Source organism: Anas acuta, chromosome 1, assembly GCF_963932015.1.
Source record: "Anas acuta chromosome 1, bAnaAcu1.1, whole genome shotgun sequence".
NCBI classification, from domain to species: Eukaryota; Metazoa; Chordata; class Aves; order Anseriformes; family Anatidae; genus Anas; species Anas acuta.
In genome coordinates this window covers 176,633,747-176,648,175 of record NC_088979.1, presented here as the reverse complement: position 1 = coordinate 176,648,175, position 14,429 = coordinate 176,633,747, and the positions used below count along the sequence as shown (strand labels likewise).

Here is a 14,429-nt window from a genome sequence, read left to right as displayed (position 1 = left end):
GGTCTTCCCCCTGAAACTGCTAACAAATACTGAGTAAAGCGTGCTAGCATTGTTATGAGATGGGTATTACCAGAACGAGTTCTCTAAGCCTATTTCCCATGTAAGACTATATGACATCAGCTTTCAGTCATTAGAAATTTGGGATGAATATGGCATGTGAAAGAGTTGTTTTTCAGACAAGTTTGTTTTTTGTTTTTAGCAGAAGTGGTAAGTCAATCTATTTAGATGTACAGAAATGCAAACCATCAAACTGTGGCAAAATTGTTTTTATTTATAAGTTATGAAATCTGCAGTTACCCTTAAATACAAATAATACAGAAGCACACAGAACTTGTTCCAAAGTGAACAAGGTCATTCTGGAATCATTTGAATAAAAGTCACTATTTCATGTTATCATTCACTTACATTTACTTGACATTTAAAGTAAAACTATGCCCCTAACCCTGCAATTGACAATGCACAGAGAATCTGAAATTCTCCTGAAAATTGTTGGCCATCTGCTGTTTATTGTAAATTGTATGAGCTTAATTTTCATAATCTCTATTTACATGAAACAGGATCAAATATTCTTTTCCAATATTCCTCTTTCAGATAGCCTTTCCAACGTTCCTGTGACCATATCAGAATGTTTAAGTAGCCTTCATATCGTATGGAAACATCCAAGTGCACGAACAGAGTGATGCTGAATTTCATTCTGAAGTAGATTTATTTCCCAGTGACTTTCAGCTCGGGATGGGTGAAGAAATCATGAGGATCAGGAGACTCTGTGAAGAGGTGTCTCCCCTTTTCCTTCATTCCTGAGTGATTTAGATACTTTAATATCATATCGTTCATTTTCTTAAGCTCCTCTATGTTCTTCTTTTCAGATAATAGTCTGCTTGATATTTGGTCCAGCTTGTTTCTAGTTTGAACTTGAAAAAGAAAATATACCACATTAAATTGGCAACATATAAGTCAAGAGCATCACTACGCTCAATTGCATTCTTGTGTGAGATTGTAGGGAATTATTTTGGATTAAAATATCTAACAGGAAAGCAGCGGCAGAATCAAATGAGAAAAAGTTATGCATCTGGTGGAGTTACCTGCTCATTAAATTTTTCAGCTGCTTATTTTCTGTTTTATTAAGTGCAATGTAGTATAATACAGTAAAATACACTGGCTCAGACAAAATTTACTGTCTTCAGCAGTGTAGCCATTTCATTTGTGTCCACAAGAAAATGTCTTCTTAAATGGCTCCAAGTTGCTATTTCTGGGCACTGTCCACCTATATTTTTTCTAAAAGTACGACTATTAAAGCATACCAAAGACTACAGCCATATCACCTGATTTCCTAAAGCATTTAGGTTAAAGGAGAATTCTTGTAAATACTGGCATTAAGAGCCCCATTTACTCTGGACCACCAATATGCAGTATACATTACACACACTTCTGGAGCTATATTTATTTTGGCTTTCCGAGGCTGAAGAAAATTACCCATGGGTTTTAAAGCAGACAGAAATTTAGTCCTAATGGTGCCAGTGCAAAACAAATCTATGCCTGTGGATTACAAACATAATCTGACGCAAACACTACTGGTAATCAGTTCCAAAAAGTGCAGGTGTCTACCAACCTGAGTCCTAACAAATTTCTTTAAACCCTATAAGTAGGGTTTTCACTATGACTTTACCATTTTTCCACTAGAGGGGCACGTTACTCATTTATGTATACCAGGGCTCTACTTTTGGCAGCAGCCCATTAAAGATATTTAGAATTCAAATATGAGATATTTGAATTAGGCTTTTACAGTTGTGCCACTGAAGATTTCCTTTGTGTTCTTTCCTTGTCTGATATTCTGTCCCTTGAGAACTTCAGAGCAAATTCAGCCAAGGATGAGGATCTTTGCTTCCCTCTAGTAAATTCCCTACTATAGAGAAAAAAAAATATCTTAATTTCATACGGATTCCAATTCTTTCAAAAATTGACAGGTGAATTGAAATAAAGCACCTCAGACTCTGTCCAATACAGTTAGCACAGAAAACCCCCAGATGGCAACAGATCCATAAAGCAAGGCCACCTGTACCCATAGCCACGTGCTTAGCAGAGTTACAGCCAAACTAGTCCACCCCAAGTGGAATAGTAATTATGTCTGCAGACTGGATGCTACATGCCAATTTTGATGTATGTCTGATTTTTTGTTTCTTTGTGGTTTTCTTAGTTACAAACAATTTCCAGTCAGTACTTAGCCTGCAACCTTCAGGTCTTTCTGAATAAAAGAGAGTATCTCCAGGGAGCCTGATTTAAGTGCTATTCCATTTATATTATTAGTGTAATTCCAGTTTCAGTGGAATGACACCAATGCTGAACTTCACCTGGGAAGTTACAGAAACCTTACTCATTGCCATACGCTCATCTTTAAAATTTAATTTAATGTCCAGTCGGCATTTTCAAAAAGACACTTTTGCCCTTCTGAACTAAATTCTTGACAACTGTTTAAGCTCACAAAACCTTTACACAAAGAATAAAATTGTGCCTTGTATCTCAGGGAGATAGCCTGTGCTTTCACACCCAGGACCAAGACCCTCTGCCTATAGCCAGCTAAAGGCTTTGGACGTGCAGATATGACGGTAGGATTTTATAGGGTAGTATGACACATTTCAGCAAAGTTCTTCTTCCAGTTGGCCCCATATTTATAAGAACCACTGTTGGTTTTACTTACTTATTAAGAATATTACAAATGAAACAAGTGCCAAACTGACGATCAAAGTAAGAATGAAGGTGATGAAGAACAAGCACTGGTTTCTTGTGTTATTCCCTGCCGTGTTTTCTCCAGTACCACCAGTGCTTTCATACTCCTCATCTGTAATGAGATAACATTGATAAAGTTTGATAAAAGTGAAAATGTTCGTTAAGGTTGGTTAGAATAAACATGGTAAAATGCTTGTGGCTCCAGAATGCATCACAGTTCTGGAAACAATAGACTTTGTTTCCTGTGATGTTGTATGAGAAAGGAAAAAAAACAACTTTATGAGCTCAGCTTGAATTTGGATGTACAGAAACTAATGTATCTGTTATAAATGTTGTAACATTTTCAACAGAAATGTTTCTGTTGTTGAAATACACATTTTTGTTGAAGTTGACCCGTTTTTACAGTTTGCTGTTTTACAATTTCAGTGTTCTGCAGTTCAGTTTTACGTGTACAAAGACTGCAGTGAAGTTTTCATCAGAAAGCTCTCTAAAGACCTGAATGGACTCAGCCTTTTCAAAAGATAAGAGAGAGAAAAATCAGATTGAAAATCTAGGTACATATTCATCCTACACATTTATGCTTCAAATTCACTTCTTCTTTGATTTGATGGTATAAGTACCCATGGGATGACTAAATTTCCAAATTAAGCACCACAGTTGCTCCTGATGTTGGATAGGATGACTGTAGGCTTTTTTTTTTTTTTTTTATCTGAAAATACTTTTATTCTTCGTCTTTGAAAACACCCTATAGGTTTTGTTGGTTTAATTCCAACAAAACATGAAGTATATATCCTCCCAAATTGCCCAAATTGGAATAGTTTCACATGGACTACATGTTTTGTCCTTCAAGCACAGGAAGAAAGAGGGGGGGGGAAGAACAAGGAATTGCTGTGCTTTCTTGAATCTGAAAAGCAAGACAGTTTACTGTGCTCCTAAGAATGTCTTGCATAAAGGGAAAGTCAATAGTTTCTCTCACAGAAACAGTTGCAATCAAATGAAAGATGGCAATAAGCCCTAAAGATGATGGATGAAGTCAAGTGAAGACCATGAGGAAATTCAAGTGAATATCAAAGAAAATCATGCTTGAAACAGAACTGTTTGTTGACTAATGTTTCATTAATTTTATATTTTGGGGAGAGCAGGGAGCTAATGTAATTTCATTTTAGTGTCAGCCTCTTACACGCAAAGTAAAATTACATGCTGTAATTTTTCCTCCTATAATTGCTGTCTTGCCATTCTGAAAGGGAGAGTAGCAAGTGCATCTATGAAAAGTGTTTCTAGATGGTGTTTTGGTATTAGCTGGTAGAGATCTCTGAGGGCTTCACAACTGAGCCTTTAGTGATAAAGCTGAGGGAAGGATGCCTGTGCCATAGCAGCACTTTAATAATGAACAAACCTAGGACTGAACAATTCACTGAGCTAGCTGGAGATCTCTGGGAATATCTCAGCTTCTCTTTATTGCATTTAACATGCTCCTGACTGTTGGTAAGATGAAACCCTTAATATTTGTTTTGGTGGACTTTATGTTTATTCATTTAACATATTTATGTCATCATTCATAACAAATGTATCATATACTAAGTACCTGCACCAATATTGCTTTCTAATTAGCATAATAAGGAGGGAGACAACCTGCTACTACTGCCTCTCAAGTATGCTAAGCTATCAACAGAGCTCTCAAAAATAGTCCATACTTGCTCTGCTTAATGAGTGCTTCTTACTGACTGGACTTGCCAGCCTACAGCATTGTAAGGAATCAGGGAACACAGACTCTCGCCAATCTGCAAACAGTGGGACCATTTTGTCAGCTAAAACATAAAGAAACTGTTGCATGGCTGTTACCACAACAATCAAAAGTTGTTTGCATTTTAAATACATTTTAACATGTTTGCTAGTGTGCTTCATTATGCCGGGTCATATTAAGCTACTGAACAAAAGGAACACTGTCTGTACTGTAACACTGGAAACATCATTTTTAAACTAAACTGGGCATCAACTATACTTCTAATAGACCTTGTTCACAAGAATTTAGTGGTTATCAGAACTGAAAAATATTCCACAAATCTCACTGATATCTACAGAATCTCCAAGCCTTAAAAAAGGTAAAAGAAGTGTATGCTAAAATGAATAATCCTAGAAGCCAAAGAGACAAAACACTACAAATGGATGCATAAAATACATAATAGGCTACATTTTTACTGCTGAGATGTAGGGAGGAACATTCATGTGACTATTCCACAGAACCCTTGGAAAGTAAAGAGCACAGACTTAATAAAAACTACAAAAGGAAACAAGACAGACACACTGCAGTTGCACAATGCAAAACCAATTTATCCCATTTATTGTCTCATTTTGTACTTATAGAAATGAGAATATTAAGATAATCTACATACGAAAATCAAGCAGCTTATGTCTAATATCTTTGTGTAAAATCCAGAAGCTGACAGCACTCCAGTTATTTGCATTAGGTGAACTGTTTCAGTGTCCTCTGGAAAGCATATTCCTATATACTTTCTGTATACTTTTACCTATATGCTTTTCCTATATACTTACTGCCCTATAACTAGAAGGATGATTAAGTTGTGGCCCTTTGAATCTTATTTAAACATAATTGTCCTTCTATAACTTTTCTTCAGTCAAATTTGCAATTATAGTAGAGGAGGAAATAAAAACAGATTCAAATGTTGTCATGTGGGATGCTGCTGAAGAACTCCAGCTTTCAAGAAGTTTCCAGGTGACAAGGAATACAAGTATATTTTAACTATCACTGGCCAAAAAAAAATCTTGTTGCCATAAGCAAATCAAAGATAGAAGCCACATAAAAGGAGCGGGAGAGCCCACATCTGAAACTGGGAGTAAAGAGATTCTGTGAATTAAAATGCTTAAAAGTCTCACAGGTTCAAAACCTTAGAAGTGTCTTAGAATCATCAGAATTTCACTGTGTTTTCTATTGCTGCATTGATTGTGCTATAATTTGTGCTTGAGAAGAGTTACGATGTTACTCATATAAGAGGTATATATTGGGCAGTACTGGAGAAATTATCTTGCCTGATGGATCTCAATAGAAGTGAAAGACAAGTTCAGTCTTCTTCAATGCAGAGCTTGACATACACTTATTGGCCTGATGGGCTGTTGACAGTGCAACACAATGTGGTTAGAGCTCTCAAGTGCCATACATAATTCTTTTTTACAGCCTACTCTAGGTACTGAATAACCACGGAGCATCATCTGTCATACGTACCTAGTGCATGTTGGGATTCATCTGGACAAGCGTTTAGTTTGTTTAGGTTATTTAAGGAGTCAACGACATAAAGTTTTCCTTCTTCATCAGTATTGGGGAGGTTAATTTCCAAAGAAGGCCTCTCCATTGTGTCTGAAATAATAATAAAAAGCTAAGTTAAAAAAATGGGTAAGTGAAATAACTATTAAGTAGCTGTCCTGAGCTGCAAAAGTTCTGAGCAGCTTTAGTAACCCCTAAAATAAAGGGATTTGAAGGACCAGTACACTTGAAGGGAAGGGTAACACAGTATGTAGCATTTGTTGTTTATTCTTGGACATCTTTAATGAGTATAAAATTTCGTTCTGTGTTGTATTTGTGCACATGTAAATGCACATATAGATGTGCATATATGTATGATTATTTACATATATTTGTATACATGTGTATACATACGTATATATACACATGTAGAAAGAGAATATTTCACTAGCAGTAATTTGAACATTAGTTATTGAGTTGTCTAAATAACCCTTTTAGTTTGGGGAGTACTTGGTAAGATGAAGAGTGATACCCTGACCACAGTGAAGGCCAAACCTTCGCTAAGAGCAGCAGGAAGGATGTCACTTGGGTCCTGTGCTGTCAGCATCAAACAATTCGGAGAGGAGACGACCAGAATGCCAGCATGGATGTAGGAGACAAGGAGCAGGAATATGAGTCTGCTTATGCGCCTTGGAATGTCACTGTGAAGTTATTTGTGAATAATGGGGCAAAAAATAATCTTCTAGTGTAGTTCTGCTTCATATAGATGCTAGTTATGGATAAATTAAAGCCTGATGGTAAAGACTTTTCTTCAGGCTATTACTCCTTCCCTTAAGAAAAGTATTAGGTAGGGCCCAACCAGCTTCTCTGCAAAGTCTGTGTGCATGAACTGAATGAATGATTGCGTAAATAAATACAATTATGAAGATTATAGAGAGAGAATAAGCAATACCTAAGCAGTCTCCTCTGTGTGTTGAAGCACTCTACAGTTCTAACCACAGGGAGATGCAGTTGTTCTAACCAGACATCTTAGACTACACTAGGCACTGAAAACTCCCTTGATAGTTACTGAAGAAAAATATGTACCTCCAGGAAATATTCCTCTTACACTTACATAGGTCTTCTCAGACTTTAGAATTGAAGTCTAAGGGTGCCTTTTCCTTGCCAGCAAATGTAAAGGCAGAGCTCACAGAGGTTAGTTTAGACTTGAGGTGAGATGCACCTAGCACATTTGGTATTTTATTAAATCTCTCAAGTTCAATTTTACCTGCCAAACAGAACTCAGCACTTTATGGGATGCAAGCCTCCTGTTGGTCGAAGATGATAAGCATCTGAGGGTGATTTCTGAATCCCAGACAGGTGGAGTTGCCCTCTTGACATGTCTCTCCTTCCCTCTCTGCCTCAGTAGGTAGAGAATGCGGTGTGATTGGATTCCTAACTCAGCACTTCAGTTAAGAACTAAATAAAAATTGCAAGTTTGAGGAATACAGGCATACATGTTTACAGAAAGTACCCATTCTTTCCTTATCAAACCAGATGGAGGAGATTGCTGTATCTGAGCACACAGCCAAGTAAATATTCACTGAGTCTTAGTAAGACTGAAGGCTAAGAGCTTATTTTACTCCTGATAATGGGACTAGTTTTCATAGTGGAGATTGACAGACCTACATGTATAGTGTTATACTTAAGAGAAGATTACAGCTTAGTGTTTCTGTGTTCAACATTATTGCTGAAAAATATAAAAACAAGTTAGAAAATCGATCGTAGTAGCGGTGGCCCTGAGGCAGGGCCTGGTTTTCAGGTATGTGGCAGTCATTTCAGGACAGAGCTGCACCTCCTTGCATTCCCTGGAATGTCACAAATCTCACAGGGTGCGAGACCACAGCTCTGGCTAGCTGCAGTGCCCCCGTGTTCCCTCTGCTATCTCCCCACAGGCACATCCATGACCGCAGGCATTACAGAGCCCTGCGCTGCCACAGCGTGATAAAAGCTACCCCCTCGTGCACAGACGCCTGGGTTATTTTTAGCTTCCAAAGAGCAGTTGTTTCTCTCGGGTATTCTGGTTAGTACCTCCCTGCAACTTCAGGGAAGACTCTTCTGAACAGCTTGGGCTGTAATAAATGTGAGTATCTTTCATTCATTACTACGAACTGAATTTTACATTTCTGATTTCATTGTTATTTAAAACCACTAAGCAATGTAACTGCAGTGAAGAAAATCCATATTAAGTCAACAAGGAATTACAATTATTTTTTTCCCCACTGATTTCACGAACAAAGGTGAGAGGATACATCAGCATCGCTGGCCAAAAGCACTGATTAGTTGTCCAACAAACTAATCTGAACATTATTTTGTTTTTGGTGGTGGTAGTGGTTTTTTGAATCACTCTTTCTTGGACTTTAACCTTGTTTAAAGACTTTTTTTCCCCATTTGACTTCTAAATTCCTCCTTAGACTCTTGTAAAATTAGAACTTCGTGTGATGATGCTGAACTTCTTACCAGAAAAAAAAAATAAATAAAATAAAAAAAAAAATCTAAAATAAATTAACAAACAGGAGAACGAAATGTTACTTACAACATAGCCACGTTCAGGTAATACGCCAGTGTGAAAGAAATCAGCCAGTGCCAATCACCAGAACAAAACTCGTGCTGCTGTTCCCCTCTGCTTTTAGACCCATCGGAGCCCGTCCACTCCTGCAGGACCCACGAAGGCAGCTGTGAAACAGGGTGGCCCTTTCAGTCTATATTTAGCATCCATCTCGGCCAAGTATACTGACTCCACAATATTGACCTGTTTAAAAAGAGTTCGGCACACACACGGCTCAGTCTTTATTACTCTGTTGGAATTATTATAATATCCCGTAAGAGAAAATTGGAAGATTTGTTACTGGTGGTCAATATTTCACTAACCCCTTAGTGTATGATGTCTTTTTAAAGCTAGTTTGCTATGCAGCAGAGTCATAGTTACAGTGCTGTAGTTATGAGCAACCAGTTTGCTATGCAGCAGAGTCATTTCTATAGTATTGCAGTTATGAGGACTTTAAAGGCATAGACTAGAAAACCAGAGTGTTTTCCTCCTCCCACACACCTTGTAATTTCAAGTGAGACTGCATTAAGGCATGGACTAATTTGTACAGCATCCAGGAAATAAGTCCTGAGCTGTTTGTGGTAACTGTTCCTTCACAGATAGTTCTTTACTTTTTTAATTGCTAATGTCACAGAACATGGAGTTACAGCACACAGATGACAGGCAGTTAATGCTAACAGGGACCACACGTGAAAACAGTCAGTCCTTTCTGACTTCTTAAATGCCGAACTGCCTTAAACTGACAGTGGATATATTTTTCTTTCAGGTAACACGAGGTGACATTTACCAACAGACTTTCCTACCCCACGCTGAGAACCTTTGAAGCTGCCCAGCCTTAGAAGTTGGGGCAGTAACGCAAAGCAAATCTCACTTCTGTCCCTGAAGGATTCCCAGCACCACTGTAATTGCAAGACCCAGACCTCCCCTCTTCTAAGCTCGCAAAGGTCTATAAAGACAACCAGCTCTCAGTCGGGCAGCAAAACGGCCCCCTCTCACCTCCTTCCCTCTGACAGCCTTGGAAGCCGTCCTAGTCTCTGTGGCTGGCACCTCCAGCGTACTGGGGGAAAGGGGAACCACGTGCCTGGCCCTTGGCCGAGAGGTGCTGCAGAAAGCGATTCTGCAAATCCCAGGGAGCACGGGAAGCTACCACAGAGCCGCTTTGTGCTACCAGAGCACACCAGAGGTGACCACCCAGCATCCAGAGAGAGCAGACAGCTCAAAGGGGGCAGGGTCTGCTGCATCTAGTCCAGAGATCAGGGGCTTCTGACTCATGTATTTAAAGATCTGCTCCTTCAGAAGTGGAAGTTCTCTGTGTAAGTTCTGTTTTCACATAAACCCTCACTGTCCCACCACAGCAAGCCATTTTTATTGGCACATCTCAGTCCTATAAGAAGGGAAACTGAGGGCACAGGAGTGGCTTTCAACGTGATAAAACAGGGCATCTAGATTGTCTCCTGTCAAATAAAATACTTTGCAGCACAAAACATGGGGAAAAAATTGACCTGTAGTCCACAGATTTCAGACTATTACTAAAAATTACTAAAAGCATGCACTAAAAGGTGTAATGAGCTGAGTACAATTTTTACGTATACATGAACGTTTTCCCCTCCAGTTTTCAGAGTGCAACATTTTTCATCATACTCTTAGATCAGGATTCTGATTCTAACCATGGTTCCTAGTGCAGAGAACTCTTCCAGAGAAGAGAGAAGCAAACCAGTCCTGACTGCTTTGAATGAGACGGAGAGAGCAAACGAATGCAAATGAATAGAATAAACCTGTGGGAATGTTTTCCAAGAATTGTCATAGTCCAAAAGCTTTAAATTGGTTTAATCCCTGAAAGTTAATTAGCGTAAACTCAGGTTGCATCACTGAATTTGAAGTAGTAGGATAGACTTGCACCATTGCAGAGCCTCAGTCATGGACTAAATTGGCATTGCCTCTAACTCTATACAAGAATGGAAGAGAAAAGCACTCCTTTCTACTTTGTCAGCTACTGACAGACCTAGAGAGAGAGAGAGAAAAAAAAAAAAAAAAAGCTGTTAAGCTGTTAATTAAAAAATAATGTTGTTTTAATGCATTTCACCAAGTATATAATATTTGGTAGTAACCACACAACAAATGAAAGGGAAGAGGAAAGAGTAAAAGGTACTTGTATGGCCTTAATTTACGTGGCAATTGACAACAAGGACAGCCTGCACTGATTTCTAAGCACCTTACACCATTCACCCTTGAGACAGAAAAATGGGATTCCCATATGATGCAAGGGGAGTGCAATCTCTCTCAAAATACAAGTCTGGGGTACACTACTGAGTATTAAAAAAGTTAAGATTAGGCAGCACCGAGCTCAACAGAGAAGGGAGGCCGAGTCTCTCAGCCTGTTCACGTAACAGAAAAGAAACTCAGATTTTAGCCCTCTGCAATGATTCATAGGGACAGGCGAGAAACTAGTTCTTTTTAAGCTAGGGACGATTTCAGCATCTAGAAAGCTAAAGAACTGGTCGACAGCTCCATAGAATCGTGGGCACCCAGGTGGATCCCCTGAGGGGGGAGGTGGCAGTCCAGATAGGGGACTGCAGAAAACTCCGGCATCTGGAGGCCCATCTGGGCCATGAGGGAGGAGAGCGCTGTCACGGGTGCAGGTGTGCCCTGCTTCAGGGACGCCTCAAGCAGGTGGCTGAGCTGCAGCGAGAAATCGGCAGCCTGAGGGAGTCTCTGAGGGTGACAGATAGGAGGGGTCTCACCGCCCCTGCTGTTGTCCGCAGCCCTCTCCTATGTCCCGACAAGGGGTAGAGGCTGCCCCCATTGAACACATGCGGAACAGAGGGCCAGACTGTCCGCAAGAGACAAGGGGCTGGATCCTTGTCTCGGCTCAGGGCAGAAAGAGACATCTGCCCCCAACACCCACGGTGCCACCTACCCCCACAGTGTCCCTTGGAAATAGATTTGAGGCTCTCAGGGAGATTGCGGAAGAGGCTGAGGGTCTGGACAGTAGTCTGAACCCAGGAAGCAACTCTGAGAAGAGAGTCAAGATTGGGGGAAGCACAGAACATAAGGATCAGGGCCAGATGGAGCACTGCATTGTAACCGGTGCCACAAAAAAAGAGCGGAGAGTCCTGGTGACTGGGGACTCCTTGCTGAGGGGCACTGAGGCTCCTATCTGCCGCCCAAATAACCTAGCCAGAGAAGTGTGCTGTTTTCCTGGGGCACGTGTCAGAGACATTAGGAAGGGTCTGCCATGACTCATTAAACCAGAGGACTGCTATCCTCTCGTAATCATTCATGTTGGATCCCAGGAAGCCGCTATTAGAAAAAGGAAAAGCATTAAAATGGACTTTGCATCCCTGGGGAGGATATTGAGGGGATTGGGGGTGCAGGTAGTGGTCTCCTCTGTCCTCCCGCTGGGTGACTGGGATGCAGATAGAAGGAGCAGAACAGGACAGGTCAATGACTGGCTGAGGGGGTGGTGTCTGGACCAGGGATTTGGGTATTTTGATCTTGGGCTGTCCTTTGAGAGGCCAGGTATGTGGGCTACAGACAGACACCAACTGAGCAAGTGGGGCACAAGTGCGTTGGGGAGCAAGCTCTCTGGGCTGATTAACAGGGCTTTAAACTAGGCACACAAATCCATGGGTCCCGATGGGATGCATCTGCATGTGCTAAGGGAGCTGGTAGATGCAATCGCCAAACTGCTCTCTATTATCTTTGAAAGGTCCTGGAGAACAGGTGAGGTGTCTGAAAACTGGAAGATAGCCAATGCCACTCTGGTCTTCAAGAACAGCAGGAAGGAGGATCCGGGAAACTACAGGCCATTCAGTCTCACCTCTGTCCCTGGAAAGGTATTGGAGCAGCTTGTTCTGGATGCTGGGGACCGGGACTGAAAACACATCTTCCCCTGACCCTACCTCCAAAACTATTAACCATTCACACTTTTTCCTCAGGGTGCCTGTTTATGGAGGCGTCAGGGGGAGATGGCCAACGATGATTTATTTCTTTCAAATTATCTCCCTGAAACTATAATTTCTAGTAGTGTAAAGGCTTTTGACTTGCGTATTGTGAAAACAGCATTCCTTTTACGAACAGGACGTTCTCACAATTAACACTTTGCAAAAGTATTGATAACGCCACCAGTATCTACCCAAATCTGTTTCTTCTTACCACAAAGCAAGGTCTGAATTCACAGTAAAGCACCTTTTACATAGGTTGTTCAATCTTCACAAATACTTAAAAACCTTCTTCAAAGTGAGCCTTACCTGCATGCACTTGAGCTTCTGAGGTTGGTTTTCTATTTTTATTTTTTTTAATAATTTTGTTTTAGGGCTGGGAAGTAAGCTTAGAATCCATGTAAGTAGCTTCACTGAAAGCAGACAAGGTGAAGGAAGTACTCAAACTCCCCAACATGAAACAACTGTAGAACCCAGGAACACTTACCTGCCAGCCTCTGAACTTGAGTCACTGCCAAACTACTTCACAAGGAAGTAGCACCACCAGGGTTTTATTGTACTGAGAAGGCACCACCAACGTAACTAGCTCATAGAGCCTCTAAAACTATTTCACAGAGAGGGCAGAAAACATGAAGGAAAAGCAGCCTACTGGGGAACACTAAGTCCATTTCACCATGACAGTAGAAAAACACCCTAGGTATCCTGAGCCTCAAACTCCCCCGGGGCGGCAATTTCTCCCATCAGTCCTCAGGCTTCCTATACAGCAAAGGTCAAATGATCCCCACCTGGCAGATTTCAATTCACAAGCATGGAGCTAAGAGACCTTGTGGAATAAGCTCATCTACCTGGCTTCAAAGTTTTAAGGTCAATTGCTCCTTATCACTAAGAGAAATAACCTGACTAGGGGCTTAGTGGTTAGAGTTGACCTAATGAATTAATTACAAAAGGTGCGCAAGGGTCATATTTCTGTTAGTCATTCTGTGAGGAAAATTAGAGCCTGTTAAAATAAGATAAATAAACATAAATTAAAGAAAAAAATAAAAGAAAAAAGAAAATGACCTTAAAGGCAAAATTGCTGTCATAGATTTTCGTCTGTCTAGTCACGACAGATAAAGAATATAGCAATCAGAATGACTTTTCTTGACATTACTGTTATTTAAATTTGCTTTTCTGAGATCTCTTCTTTATGCAGGACTTTTCAAAATCTAGCGCCATGACCTCTGACTACAGTATCTACTTTGGCTGCATATAAACTGTCACATATAAATGCCAGGATCTGGATCCTCACTCCCTGTTCAGGTCAAGGACTGGGCTGAAAGTTTTGGCTTTAATTCGGTTACATGACTACATTGCTGTTGTGGTTTCCCCTGGCTGGCAGCTAAGCACCACACAGCTGTTCACTCAGCCTTCCCCCTCCCTCTCTTGGATGGGGGAGAGAAATAGGAAAATGAAGCCTGTGGGTCGAGACAGAGACAGTTTATTAAGACAGGAAAACAAAATAATAATAGTAACGATAATAGTACTGCTACTACTAATGTATACGGAATAAGTGATGCACAATGCAATTGCTCACCACCCAATGACTGACTCCCAGCCTATCCCCGAGCAGATGGCCCCCTCCCATCCCAGCTAGCCACCCCTATCTATTGTTTAGCATGATGTCAGAGGGTATGGAATACCCCTTTGGCCAGTTTGGGTCAGCTGTCCTGGGTCTGTCCCCTCCCAGCTCCTGCTGCACCCCCAGCCTGCCCGTTGGCAGGACGGAGCGAGAAGCTGAAAAGTCCTTGGCCTAGTGTAAGCACTGCTCTGCAACAATTAAAACATCAGTGTGGTATCAACACTCTTTTCATCATAATCCACAACATAGCACCCTACCAGCTCCTAGGAGGAAAATTAACTCTATTCCAGTTGAAACCAG

General features: G+C 40.7%; 1 protein-coding gene and 1 long non-coding RNA gene across 4 annotated transcripts; one reads left to right on the top strand and one right to left on the bottom strand.

The window, feature by feature from the left end:
* Nucleotides 1-250: 250 nt before the first annotated feature.
* On the bottom strand, nucleotides 251-13,312 carry LSMEM1 (leucine rich single-pass membrane protein 1). 2 transcript variants are annotated; one of them, XM_068669489.1, is made up of 5 exons: nucleotides 12,999-13,312; nucleotides 8,559-8,774; nucleotides 5,966-6,097; nucleotides 2,696-2,836; nucleotides 251-911 (listed from the first exon to the last, which is right to left on the bottom strand). In XM_068669489.1, exons 3-5 carry the CDS (start codon nucleotides 6,090-6,092, stop codon nucleotides 706-708), a joined length of 474 nt encoding a protein of 157 aa, XP_068525590.1. In that variant the 5' UTR covers nucleotides 6,093-6,097; nucleotides 8,559-8,774; nucleotides 12,999-13,312; the 3' UTR covers nucleotides 251-705. The 2 variants fall into 2 exon arrangements, with proteins under 2 accessions (XP_068525590.1, XP_068525591.1); XM_068669490.1 differs by lacking the exon at nucleotides 12,999-13,312 and adding an exon at nucleotides 9,567-9,691.
* LOC137849652 (uncharacterized) lies at nucleotides 7,959-12,992 on the top strand. Of its 2 annotated transcripts, XR_011092007.1 has the most exons (4): nucleotides 7,959-8,105; nucleotides 9,337-9,883; nucleotides 12,280-12,406; nucleotides 12,509-12,992. It is a non-coding gene; the product is annotated as an uncharacterized lncRNA (long non-coding RNA). The 2 variants fall into 2 exon arrangements; XR_011092006.1 differs by having other exon boundaries at nucleotides 12,280-12,992.
* Nucleotides 13,313-14,429: the final 1,117 nt, after the last annotated feature.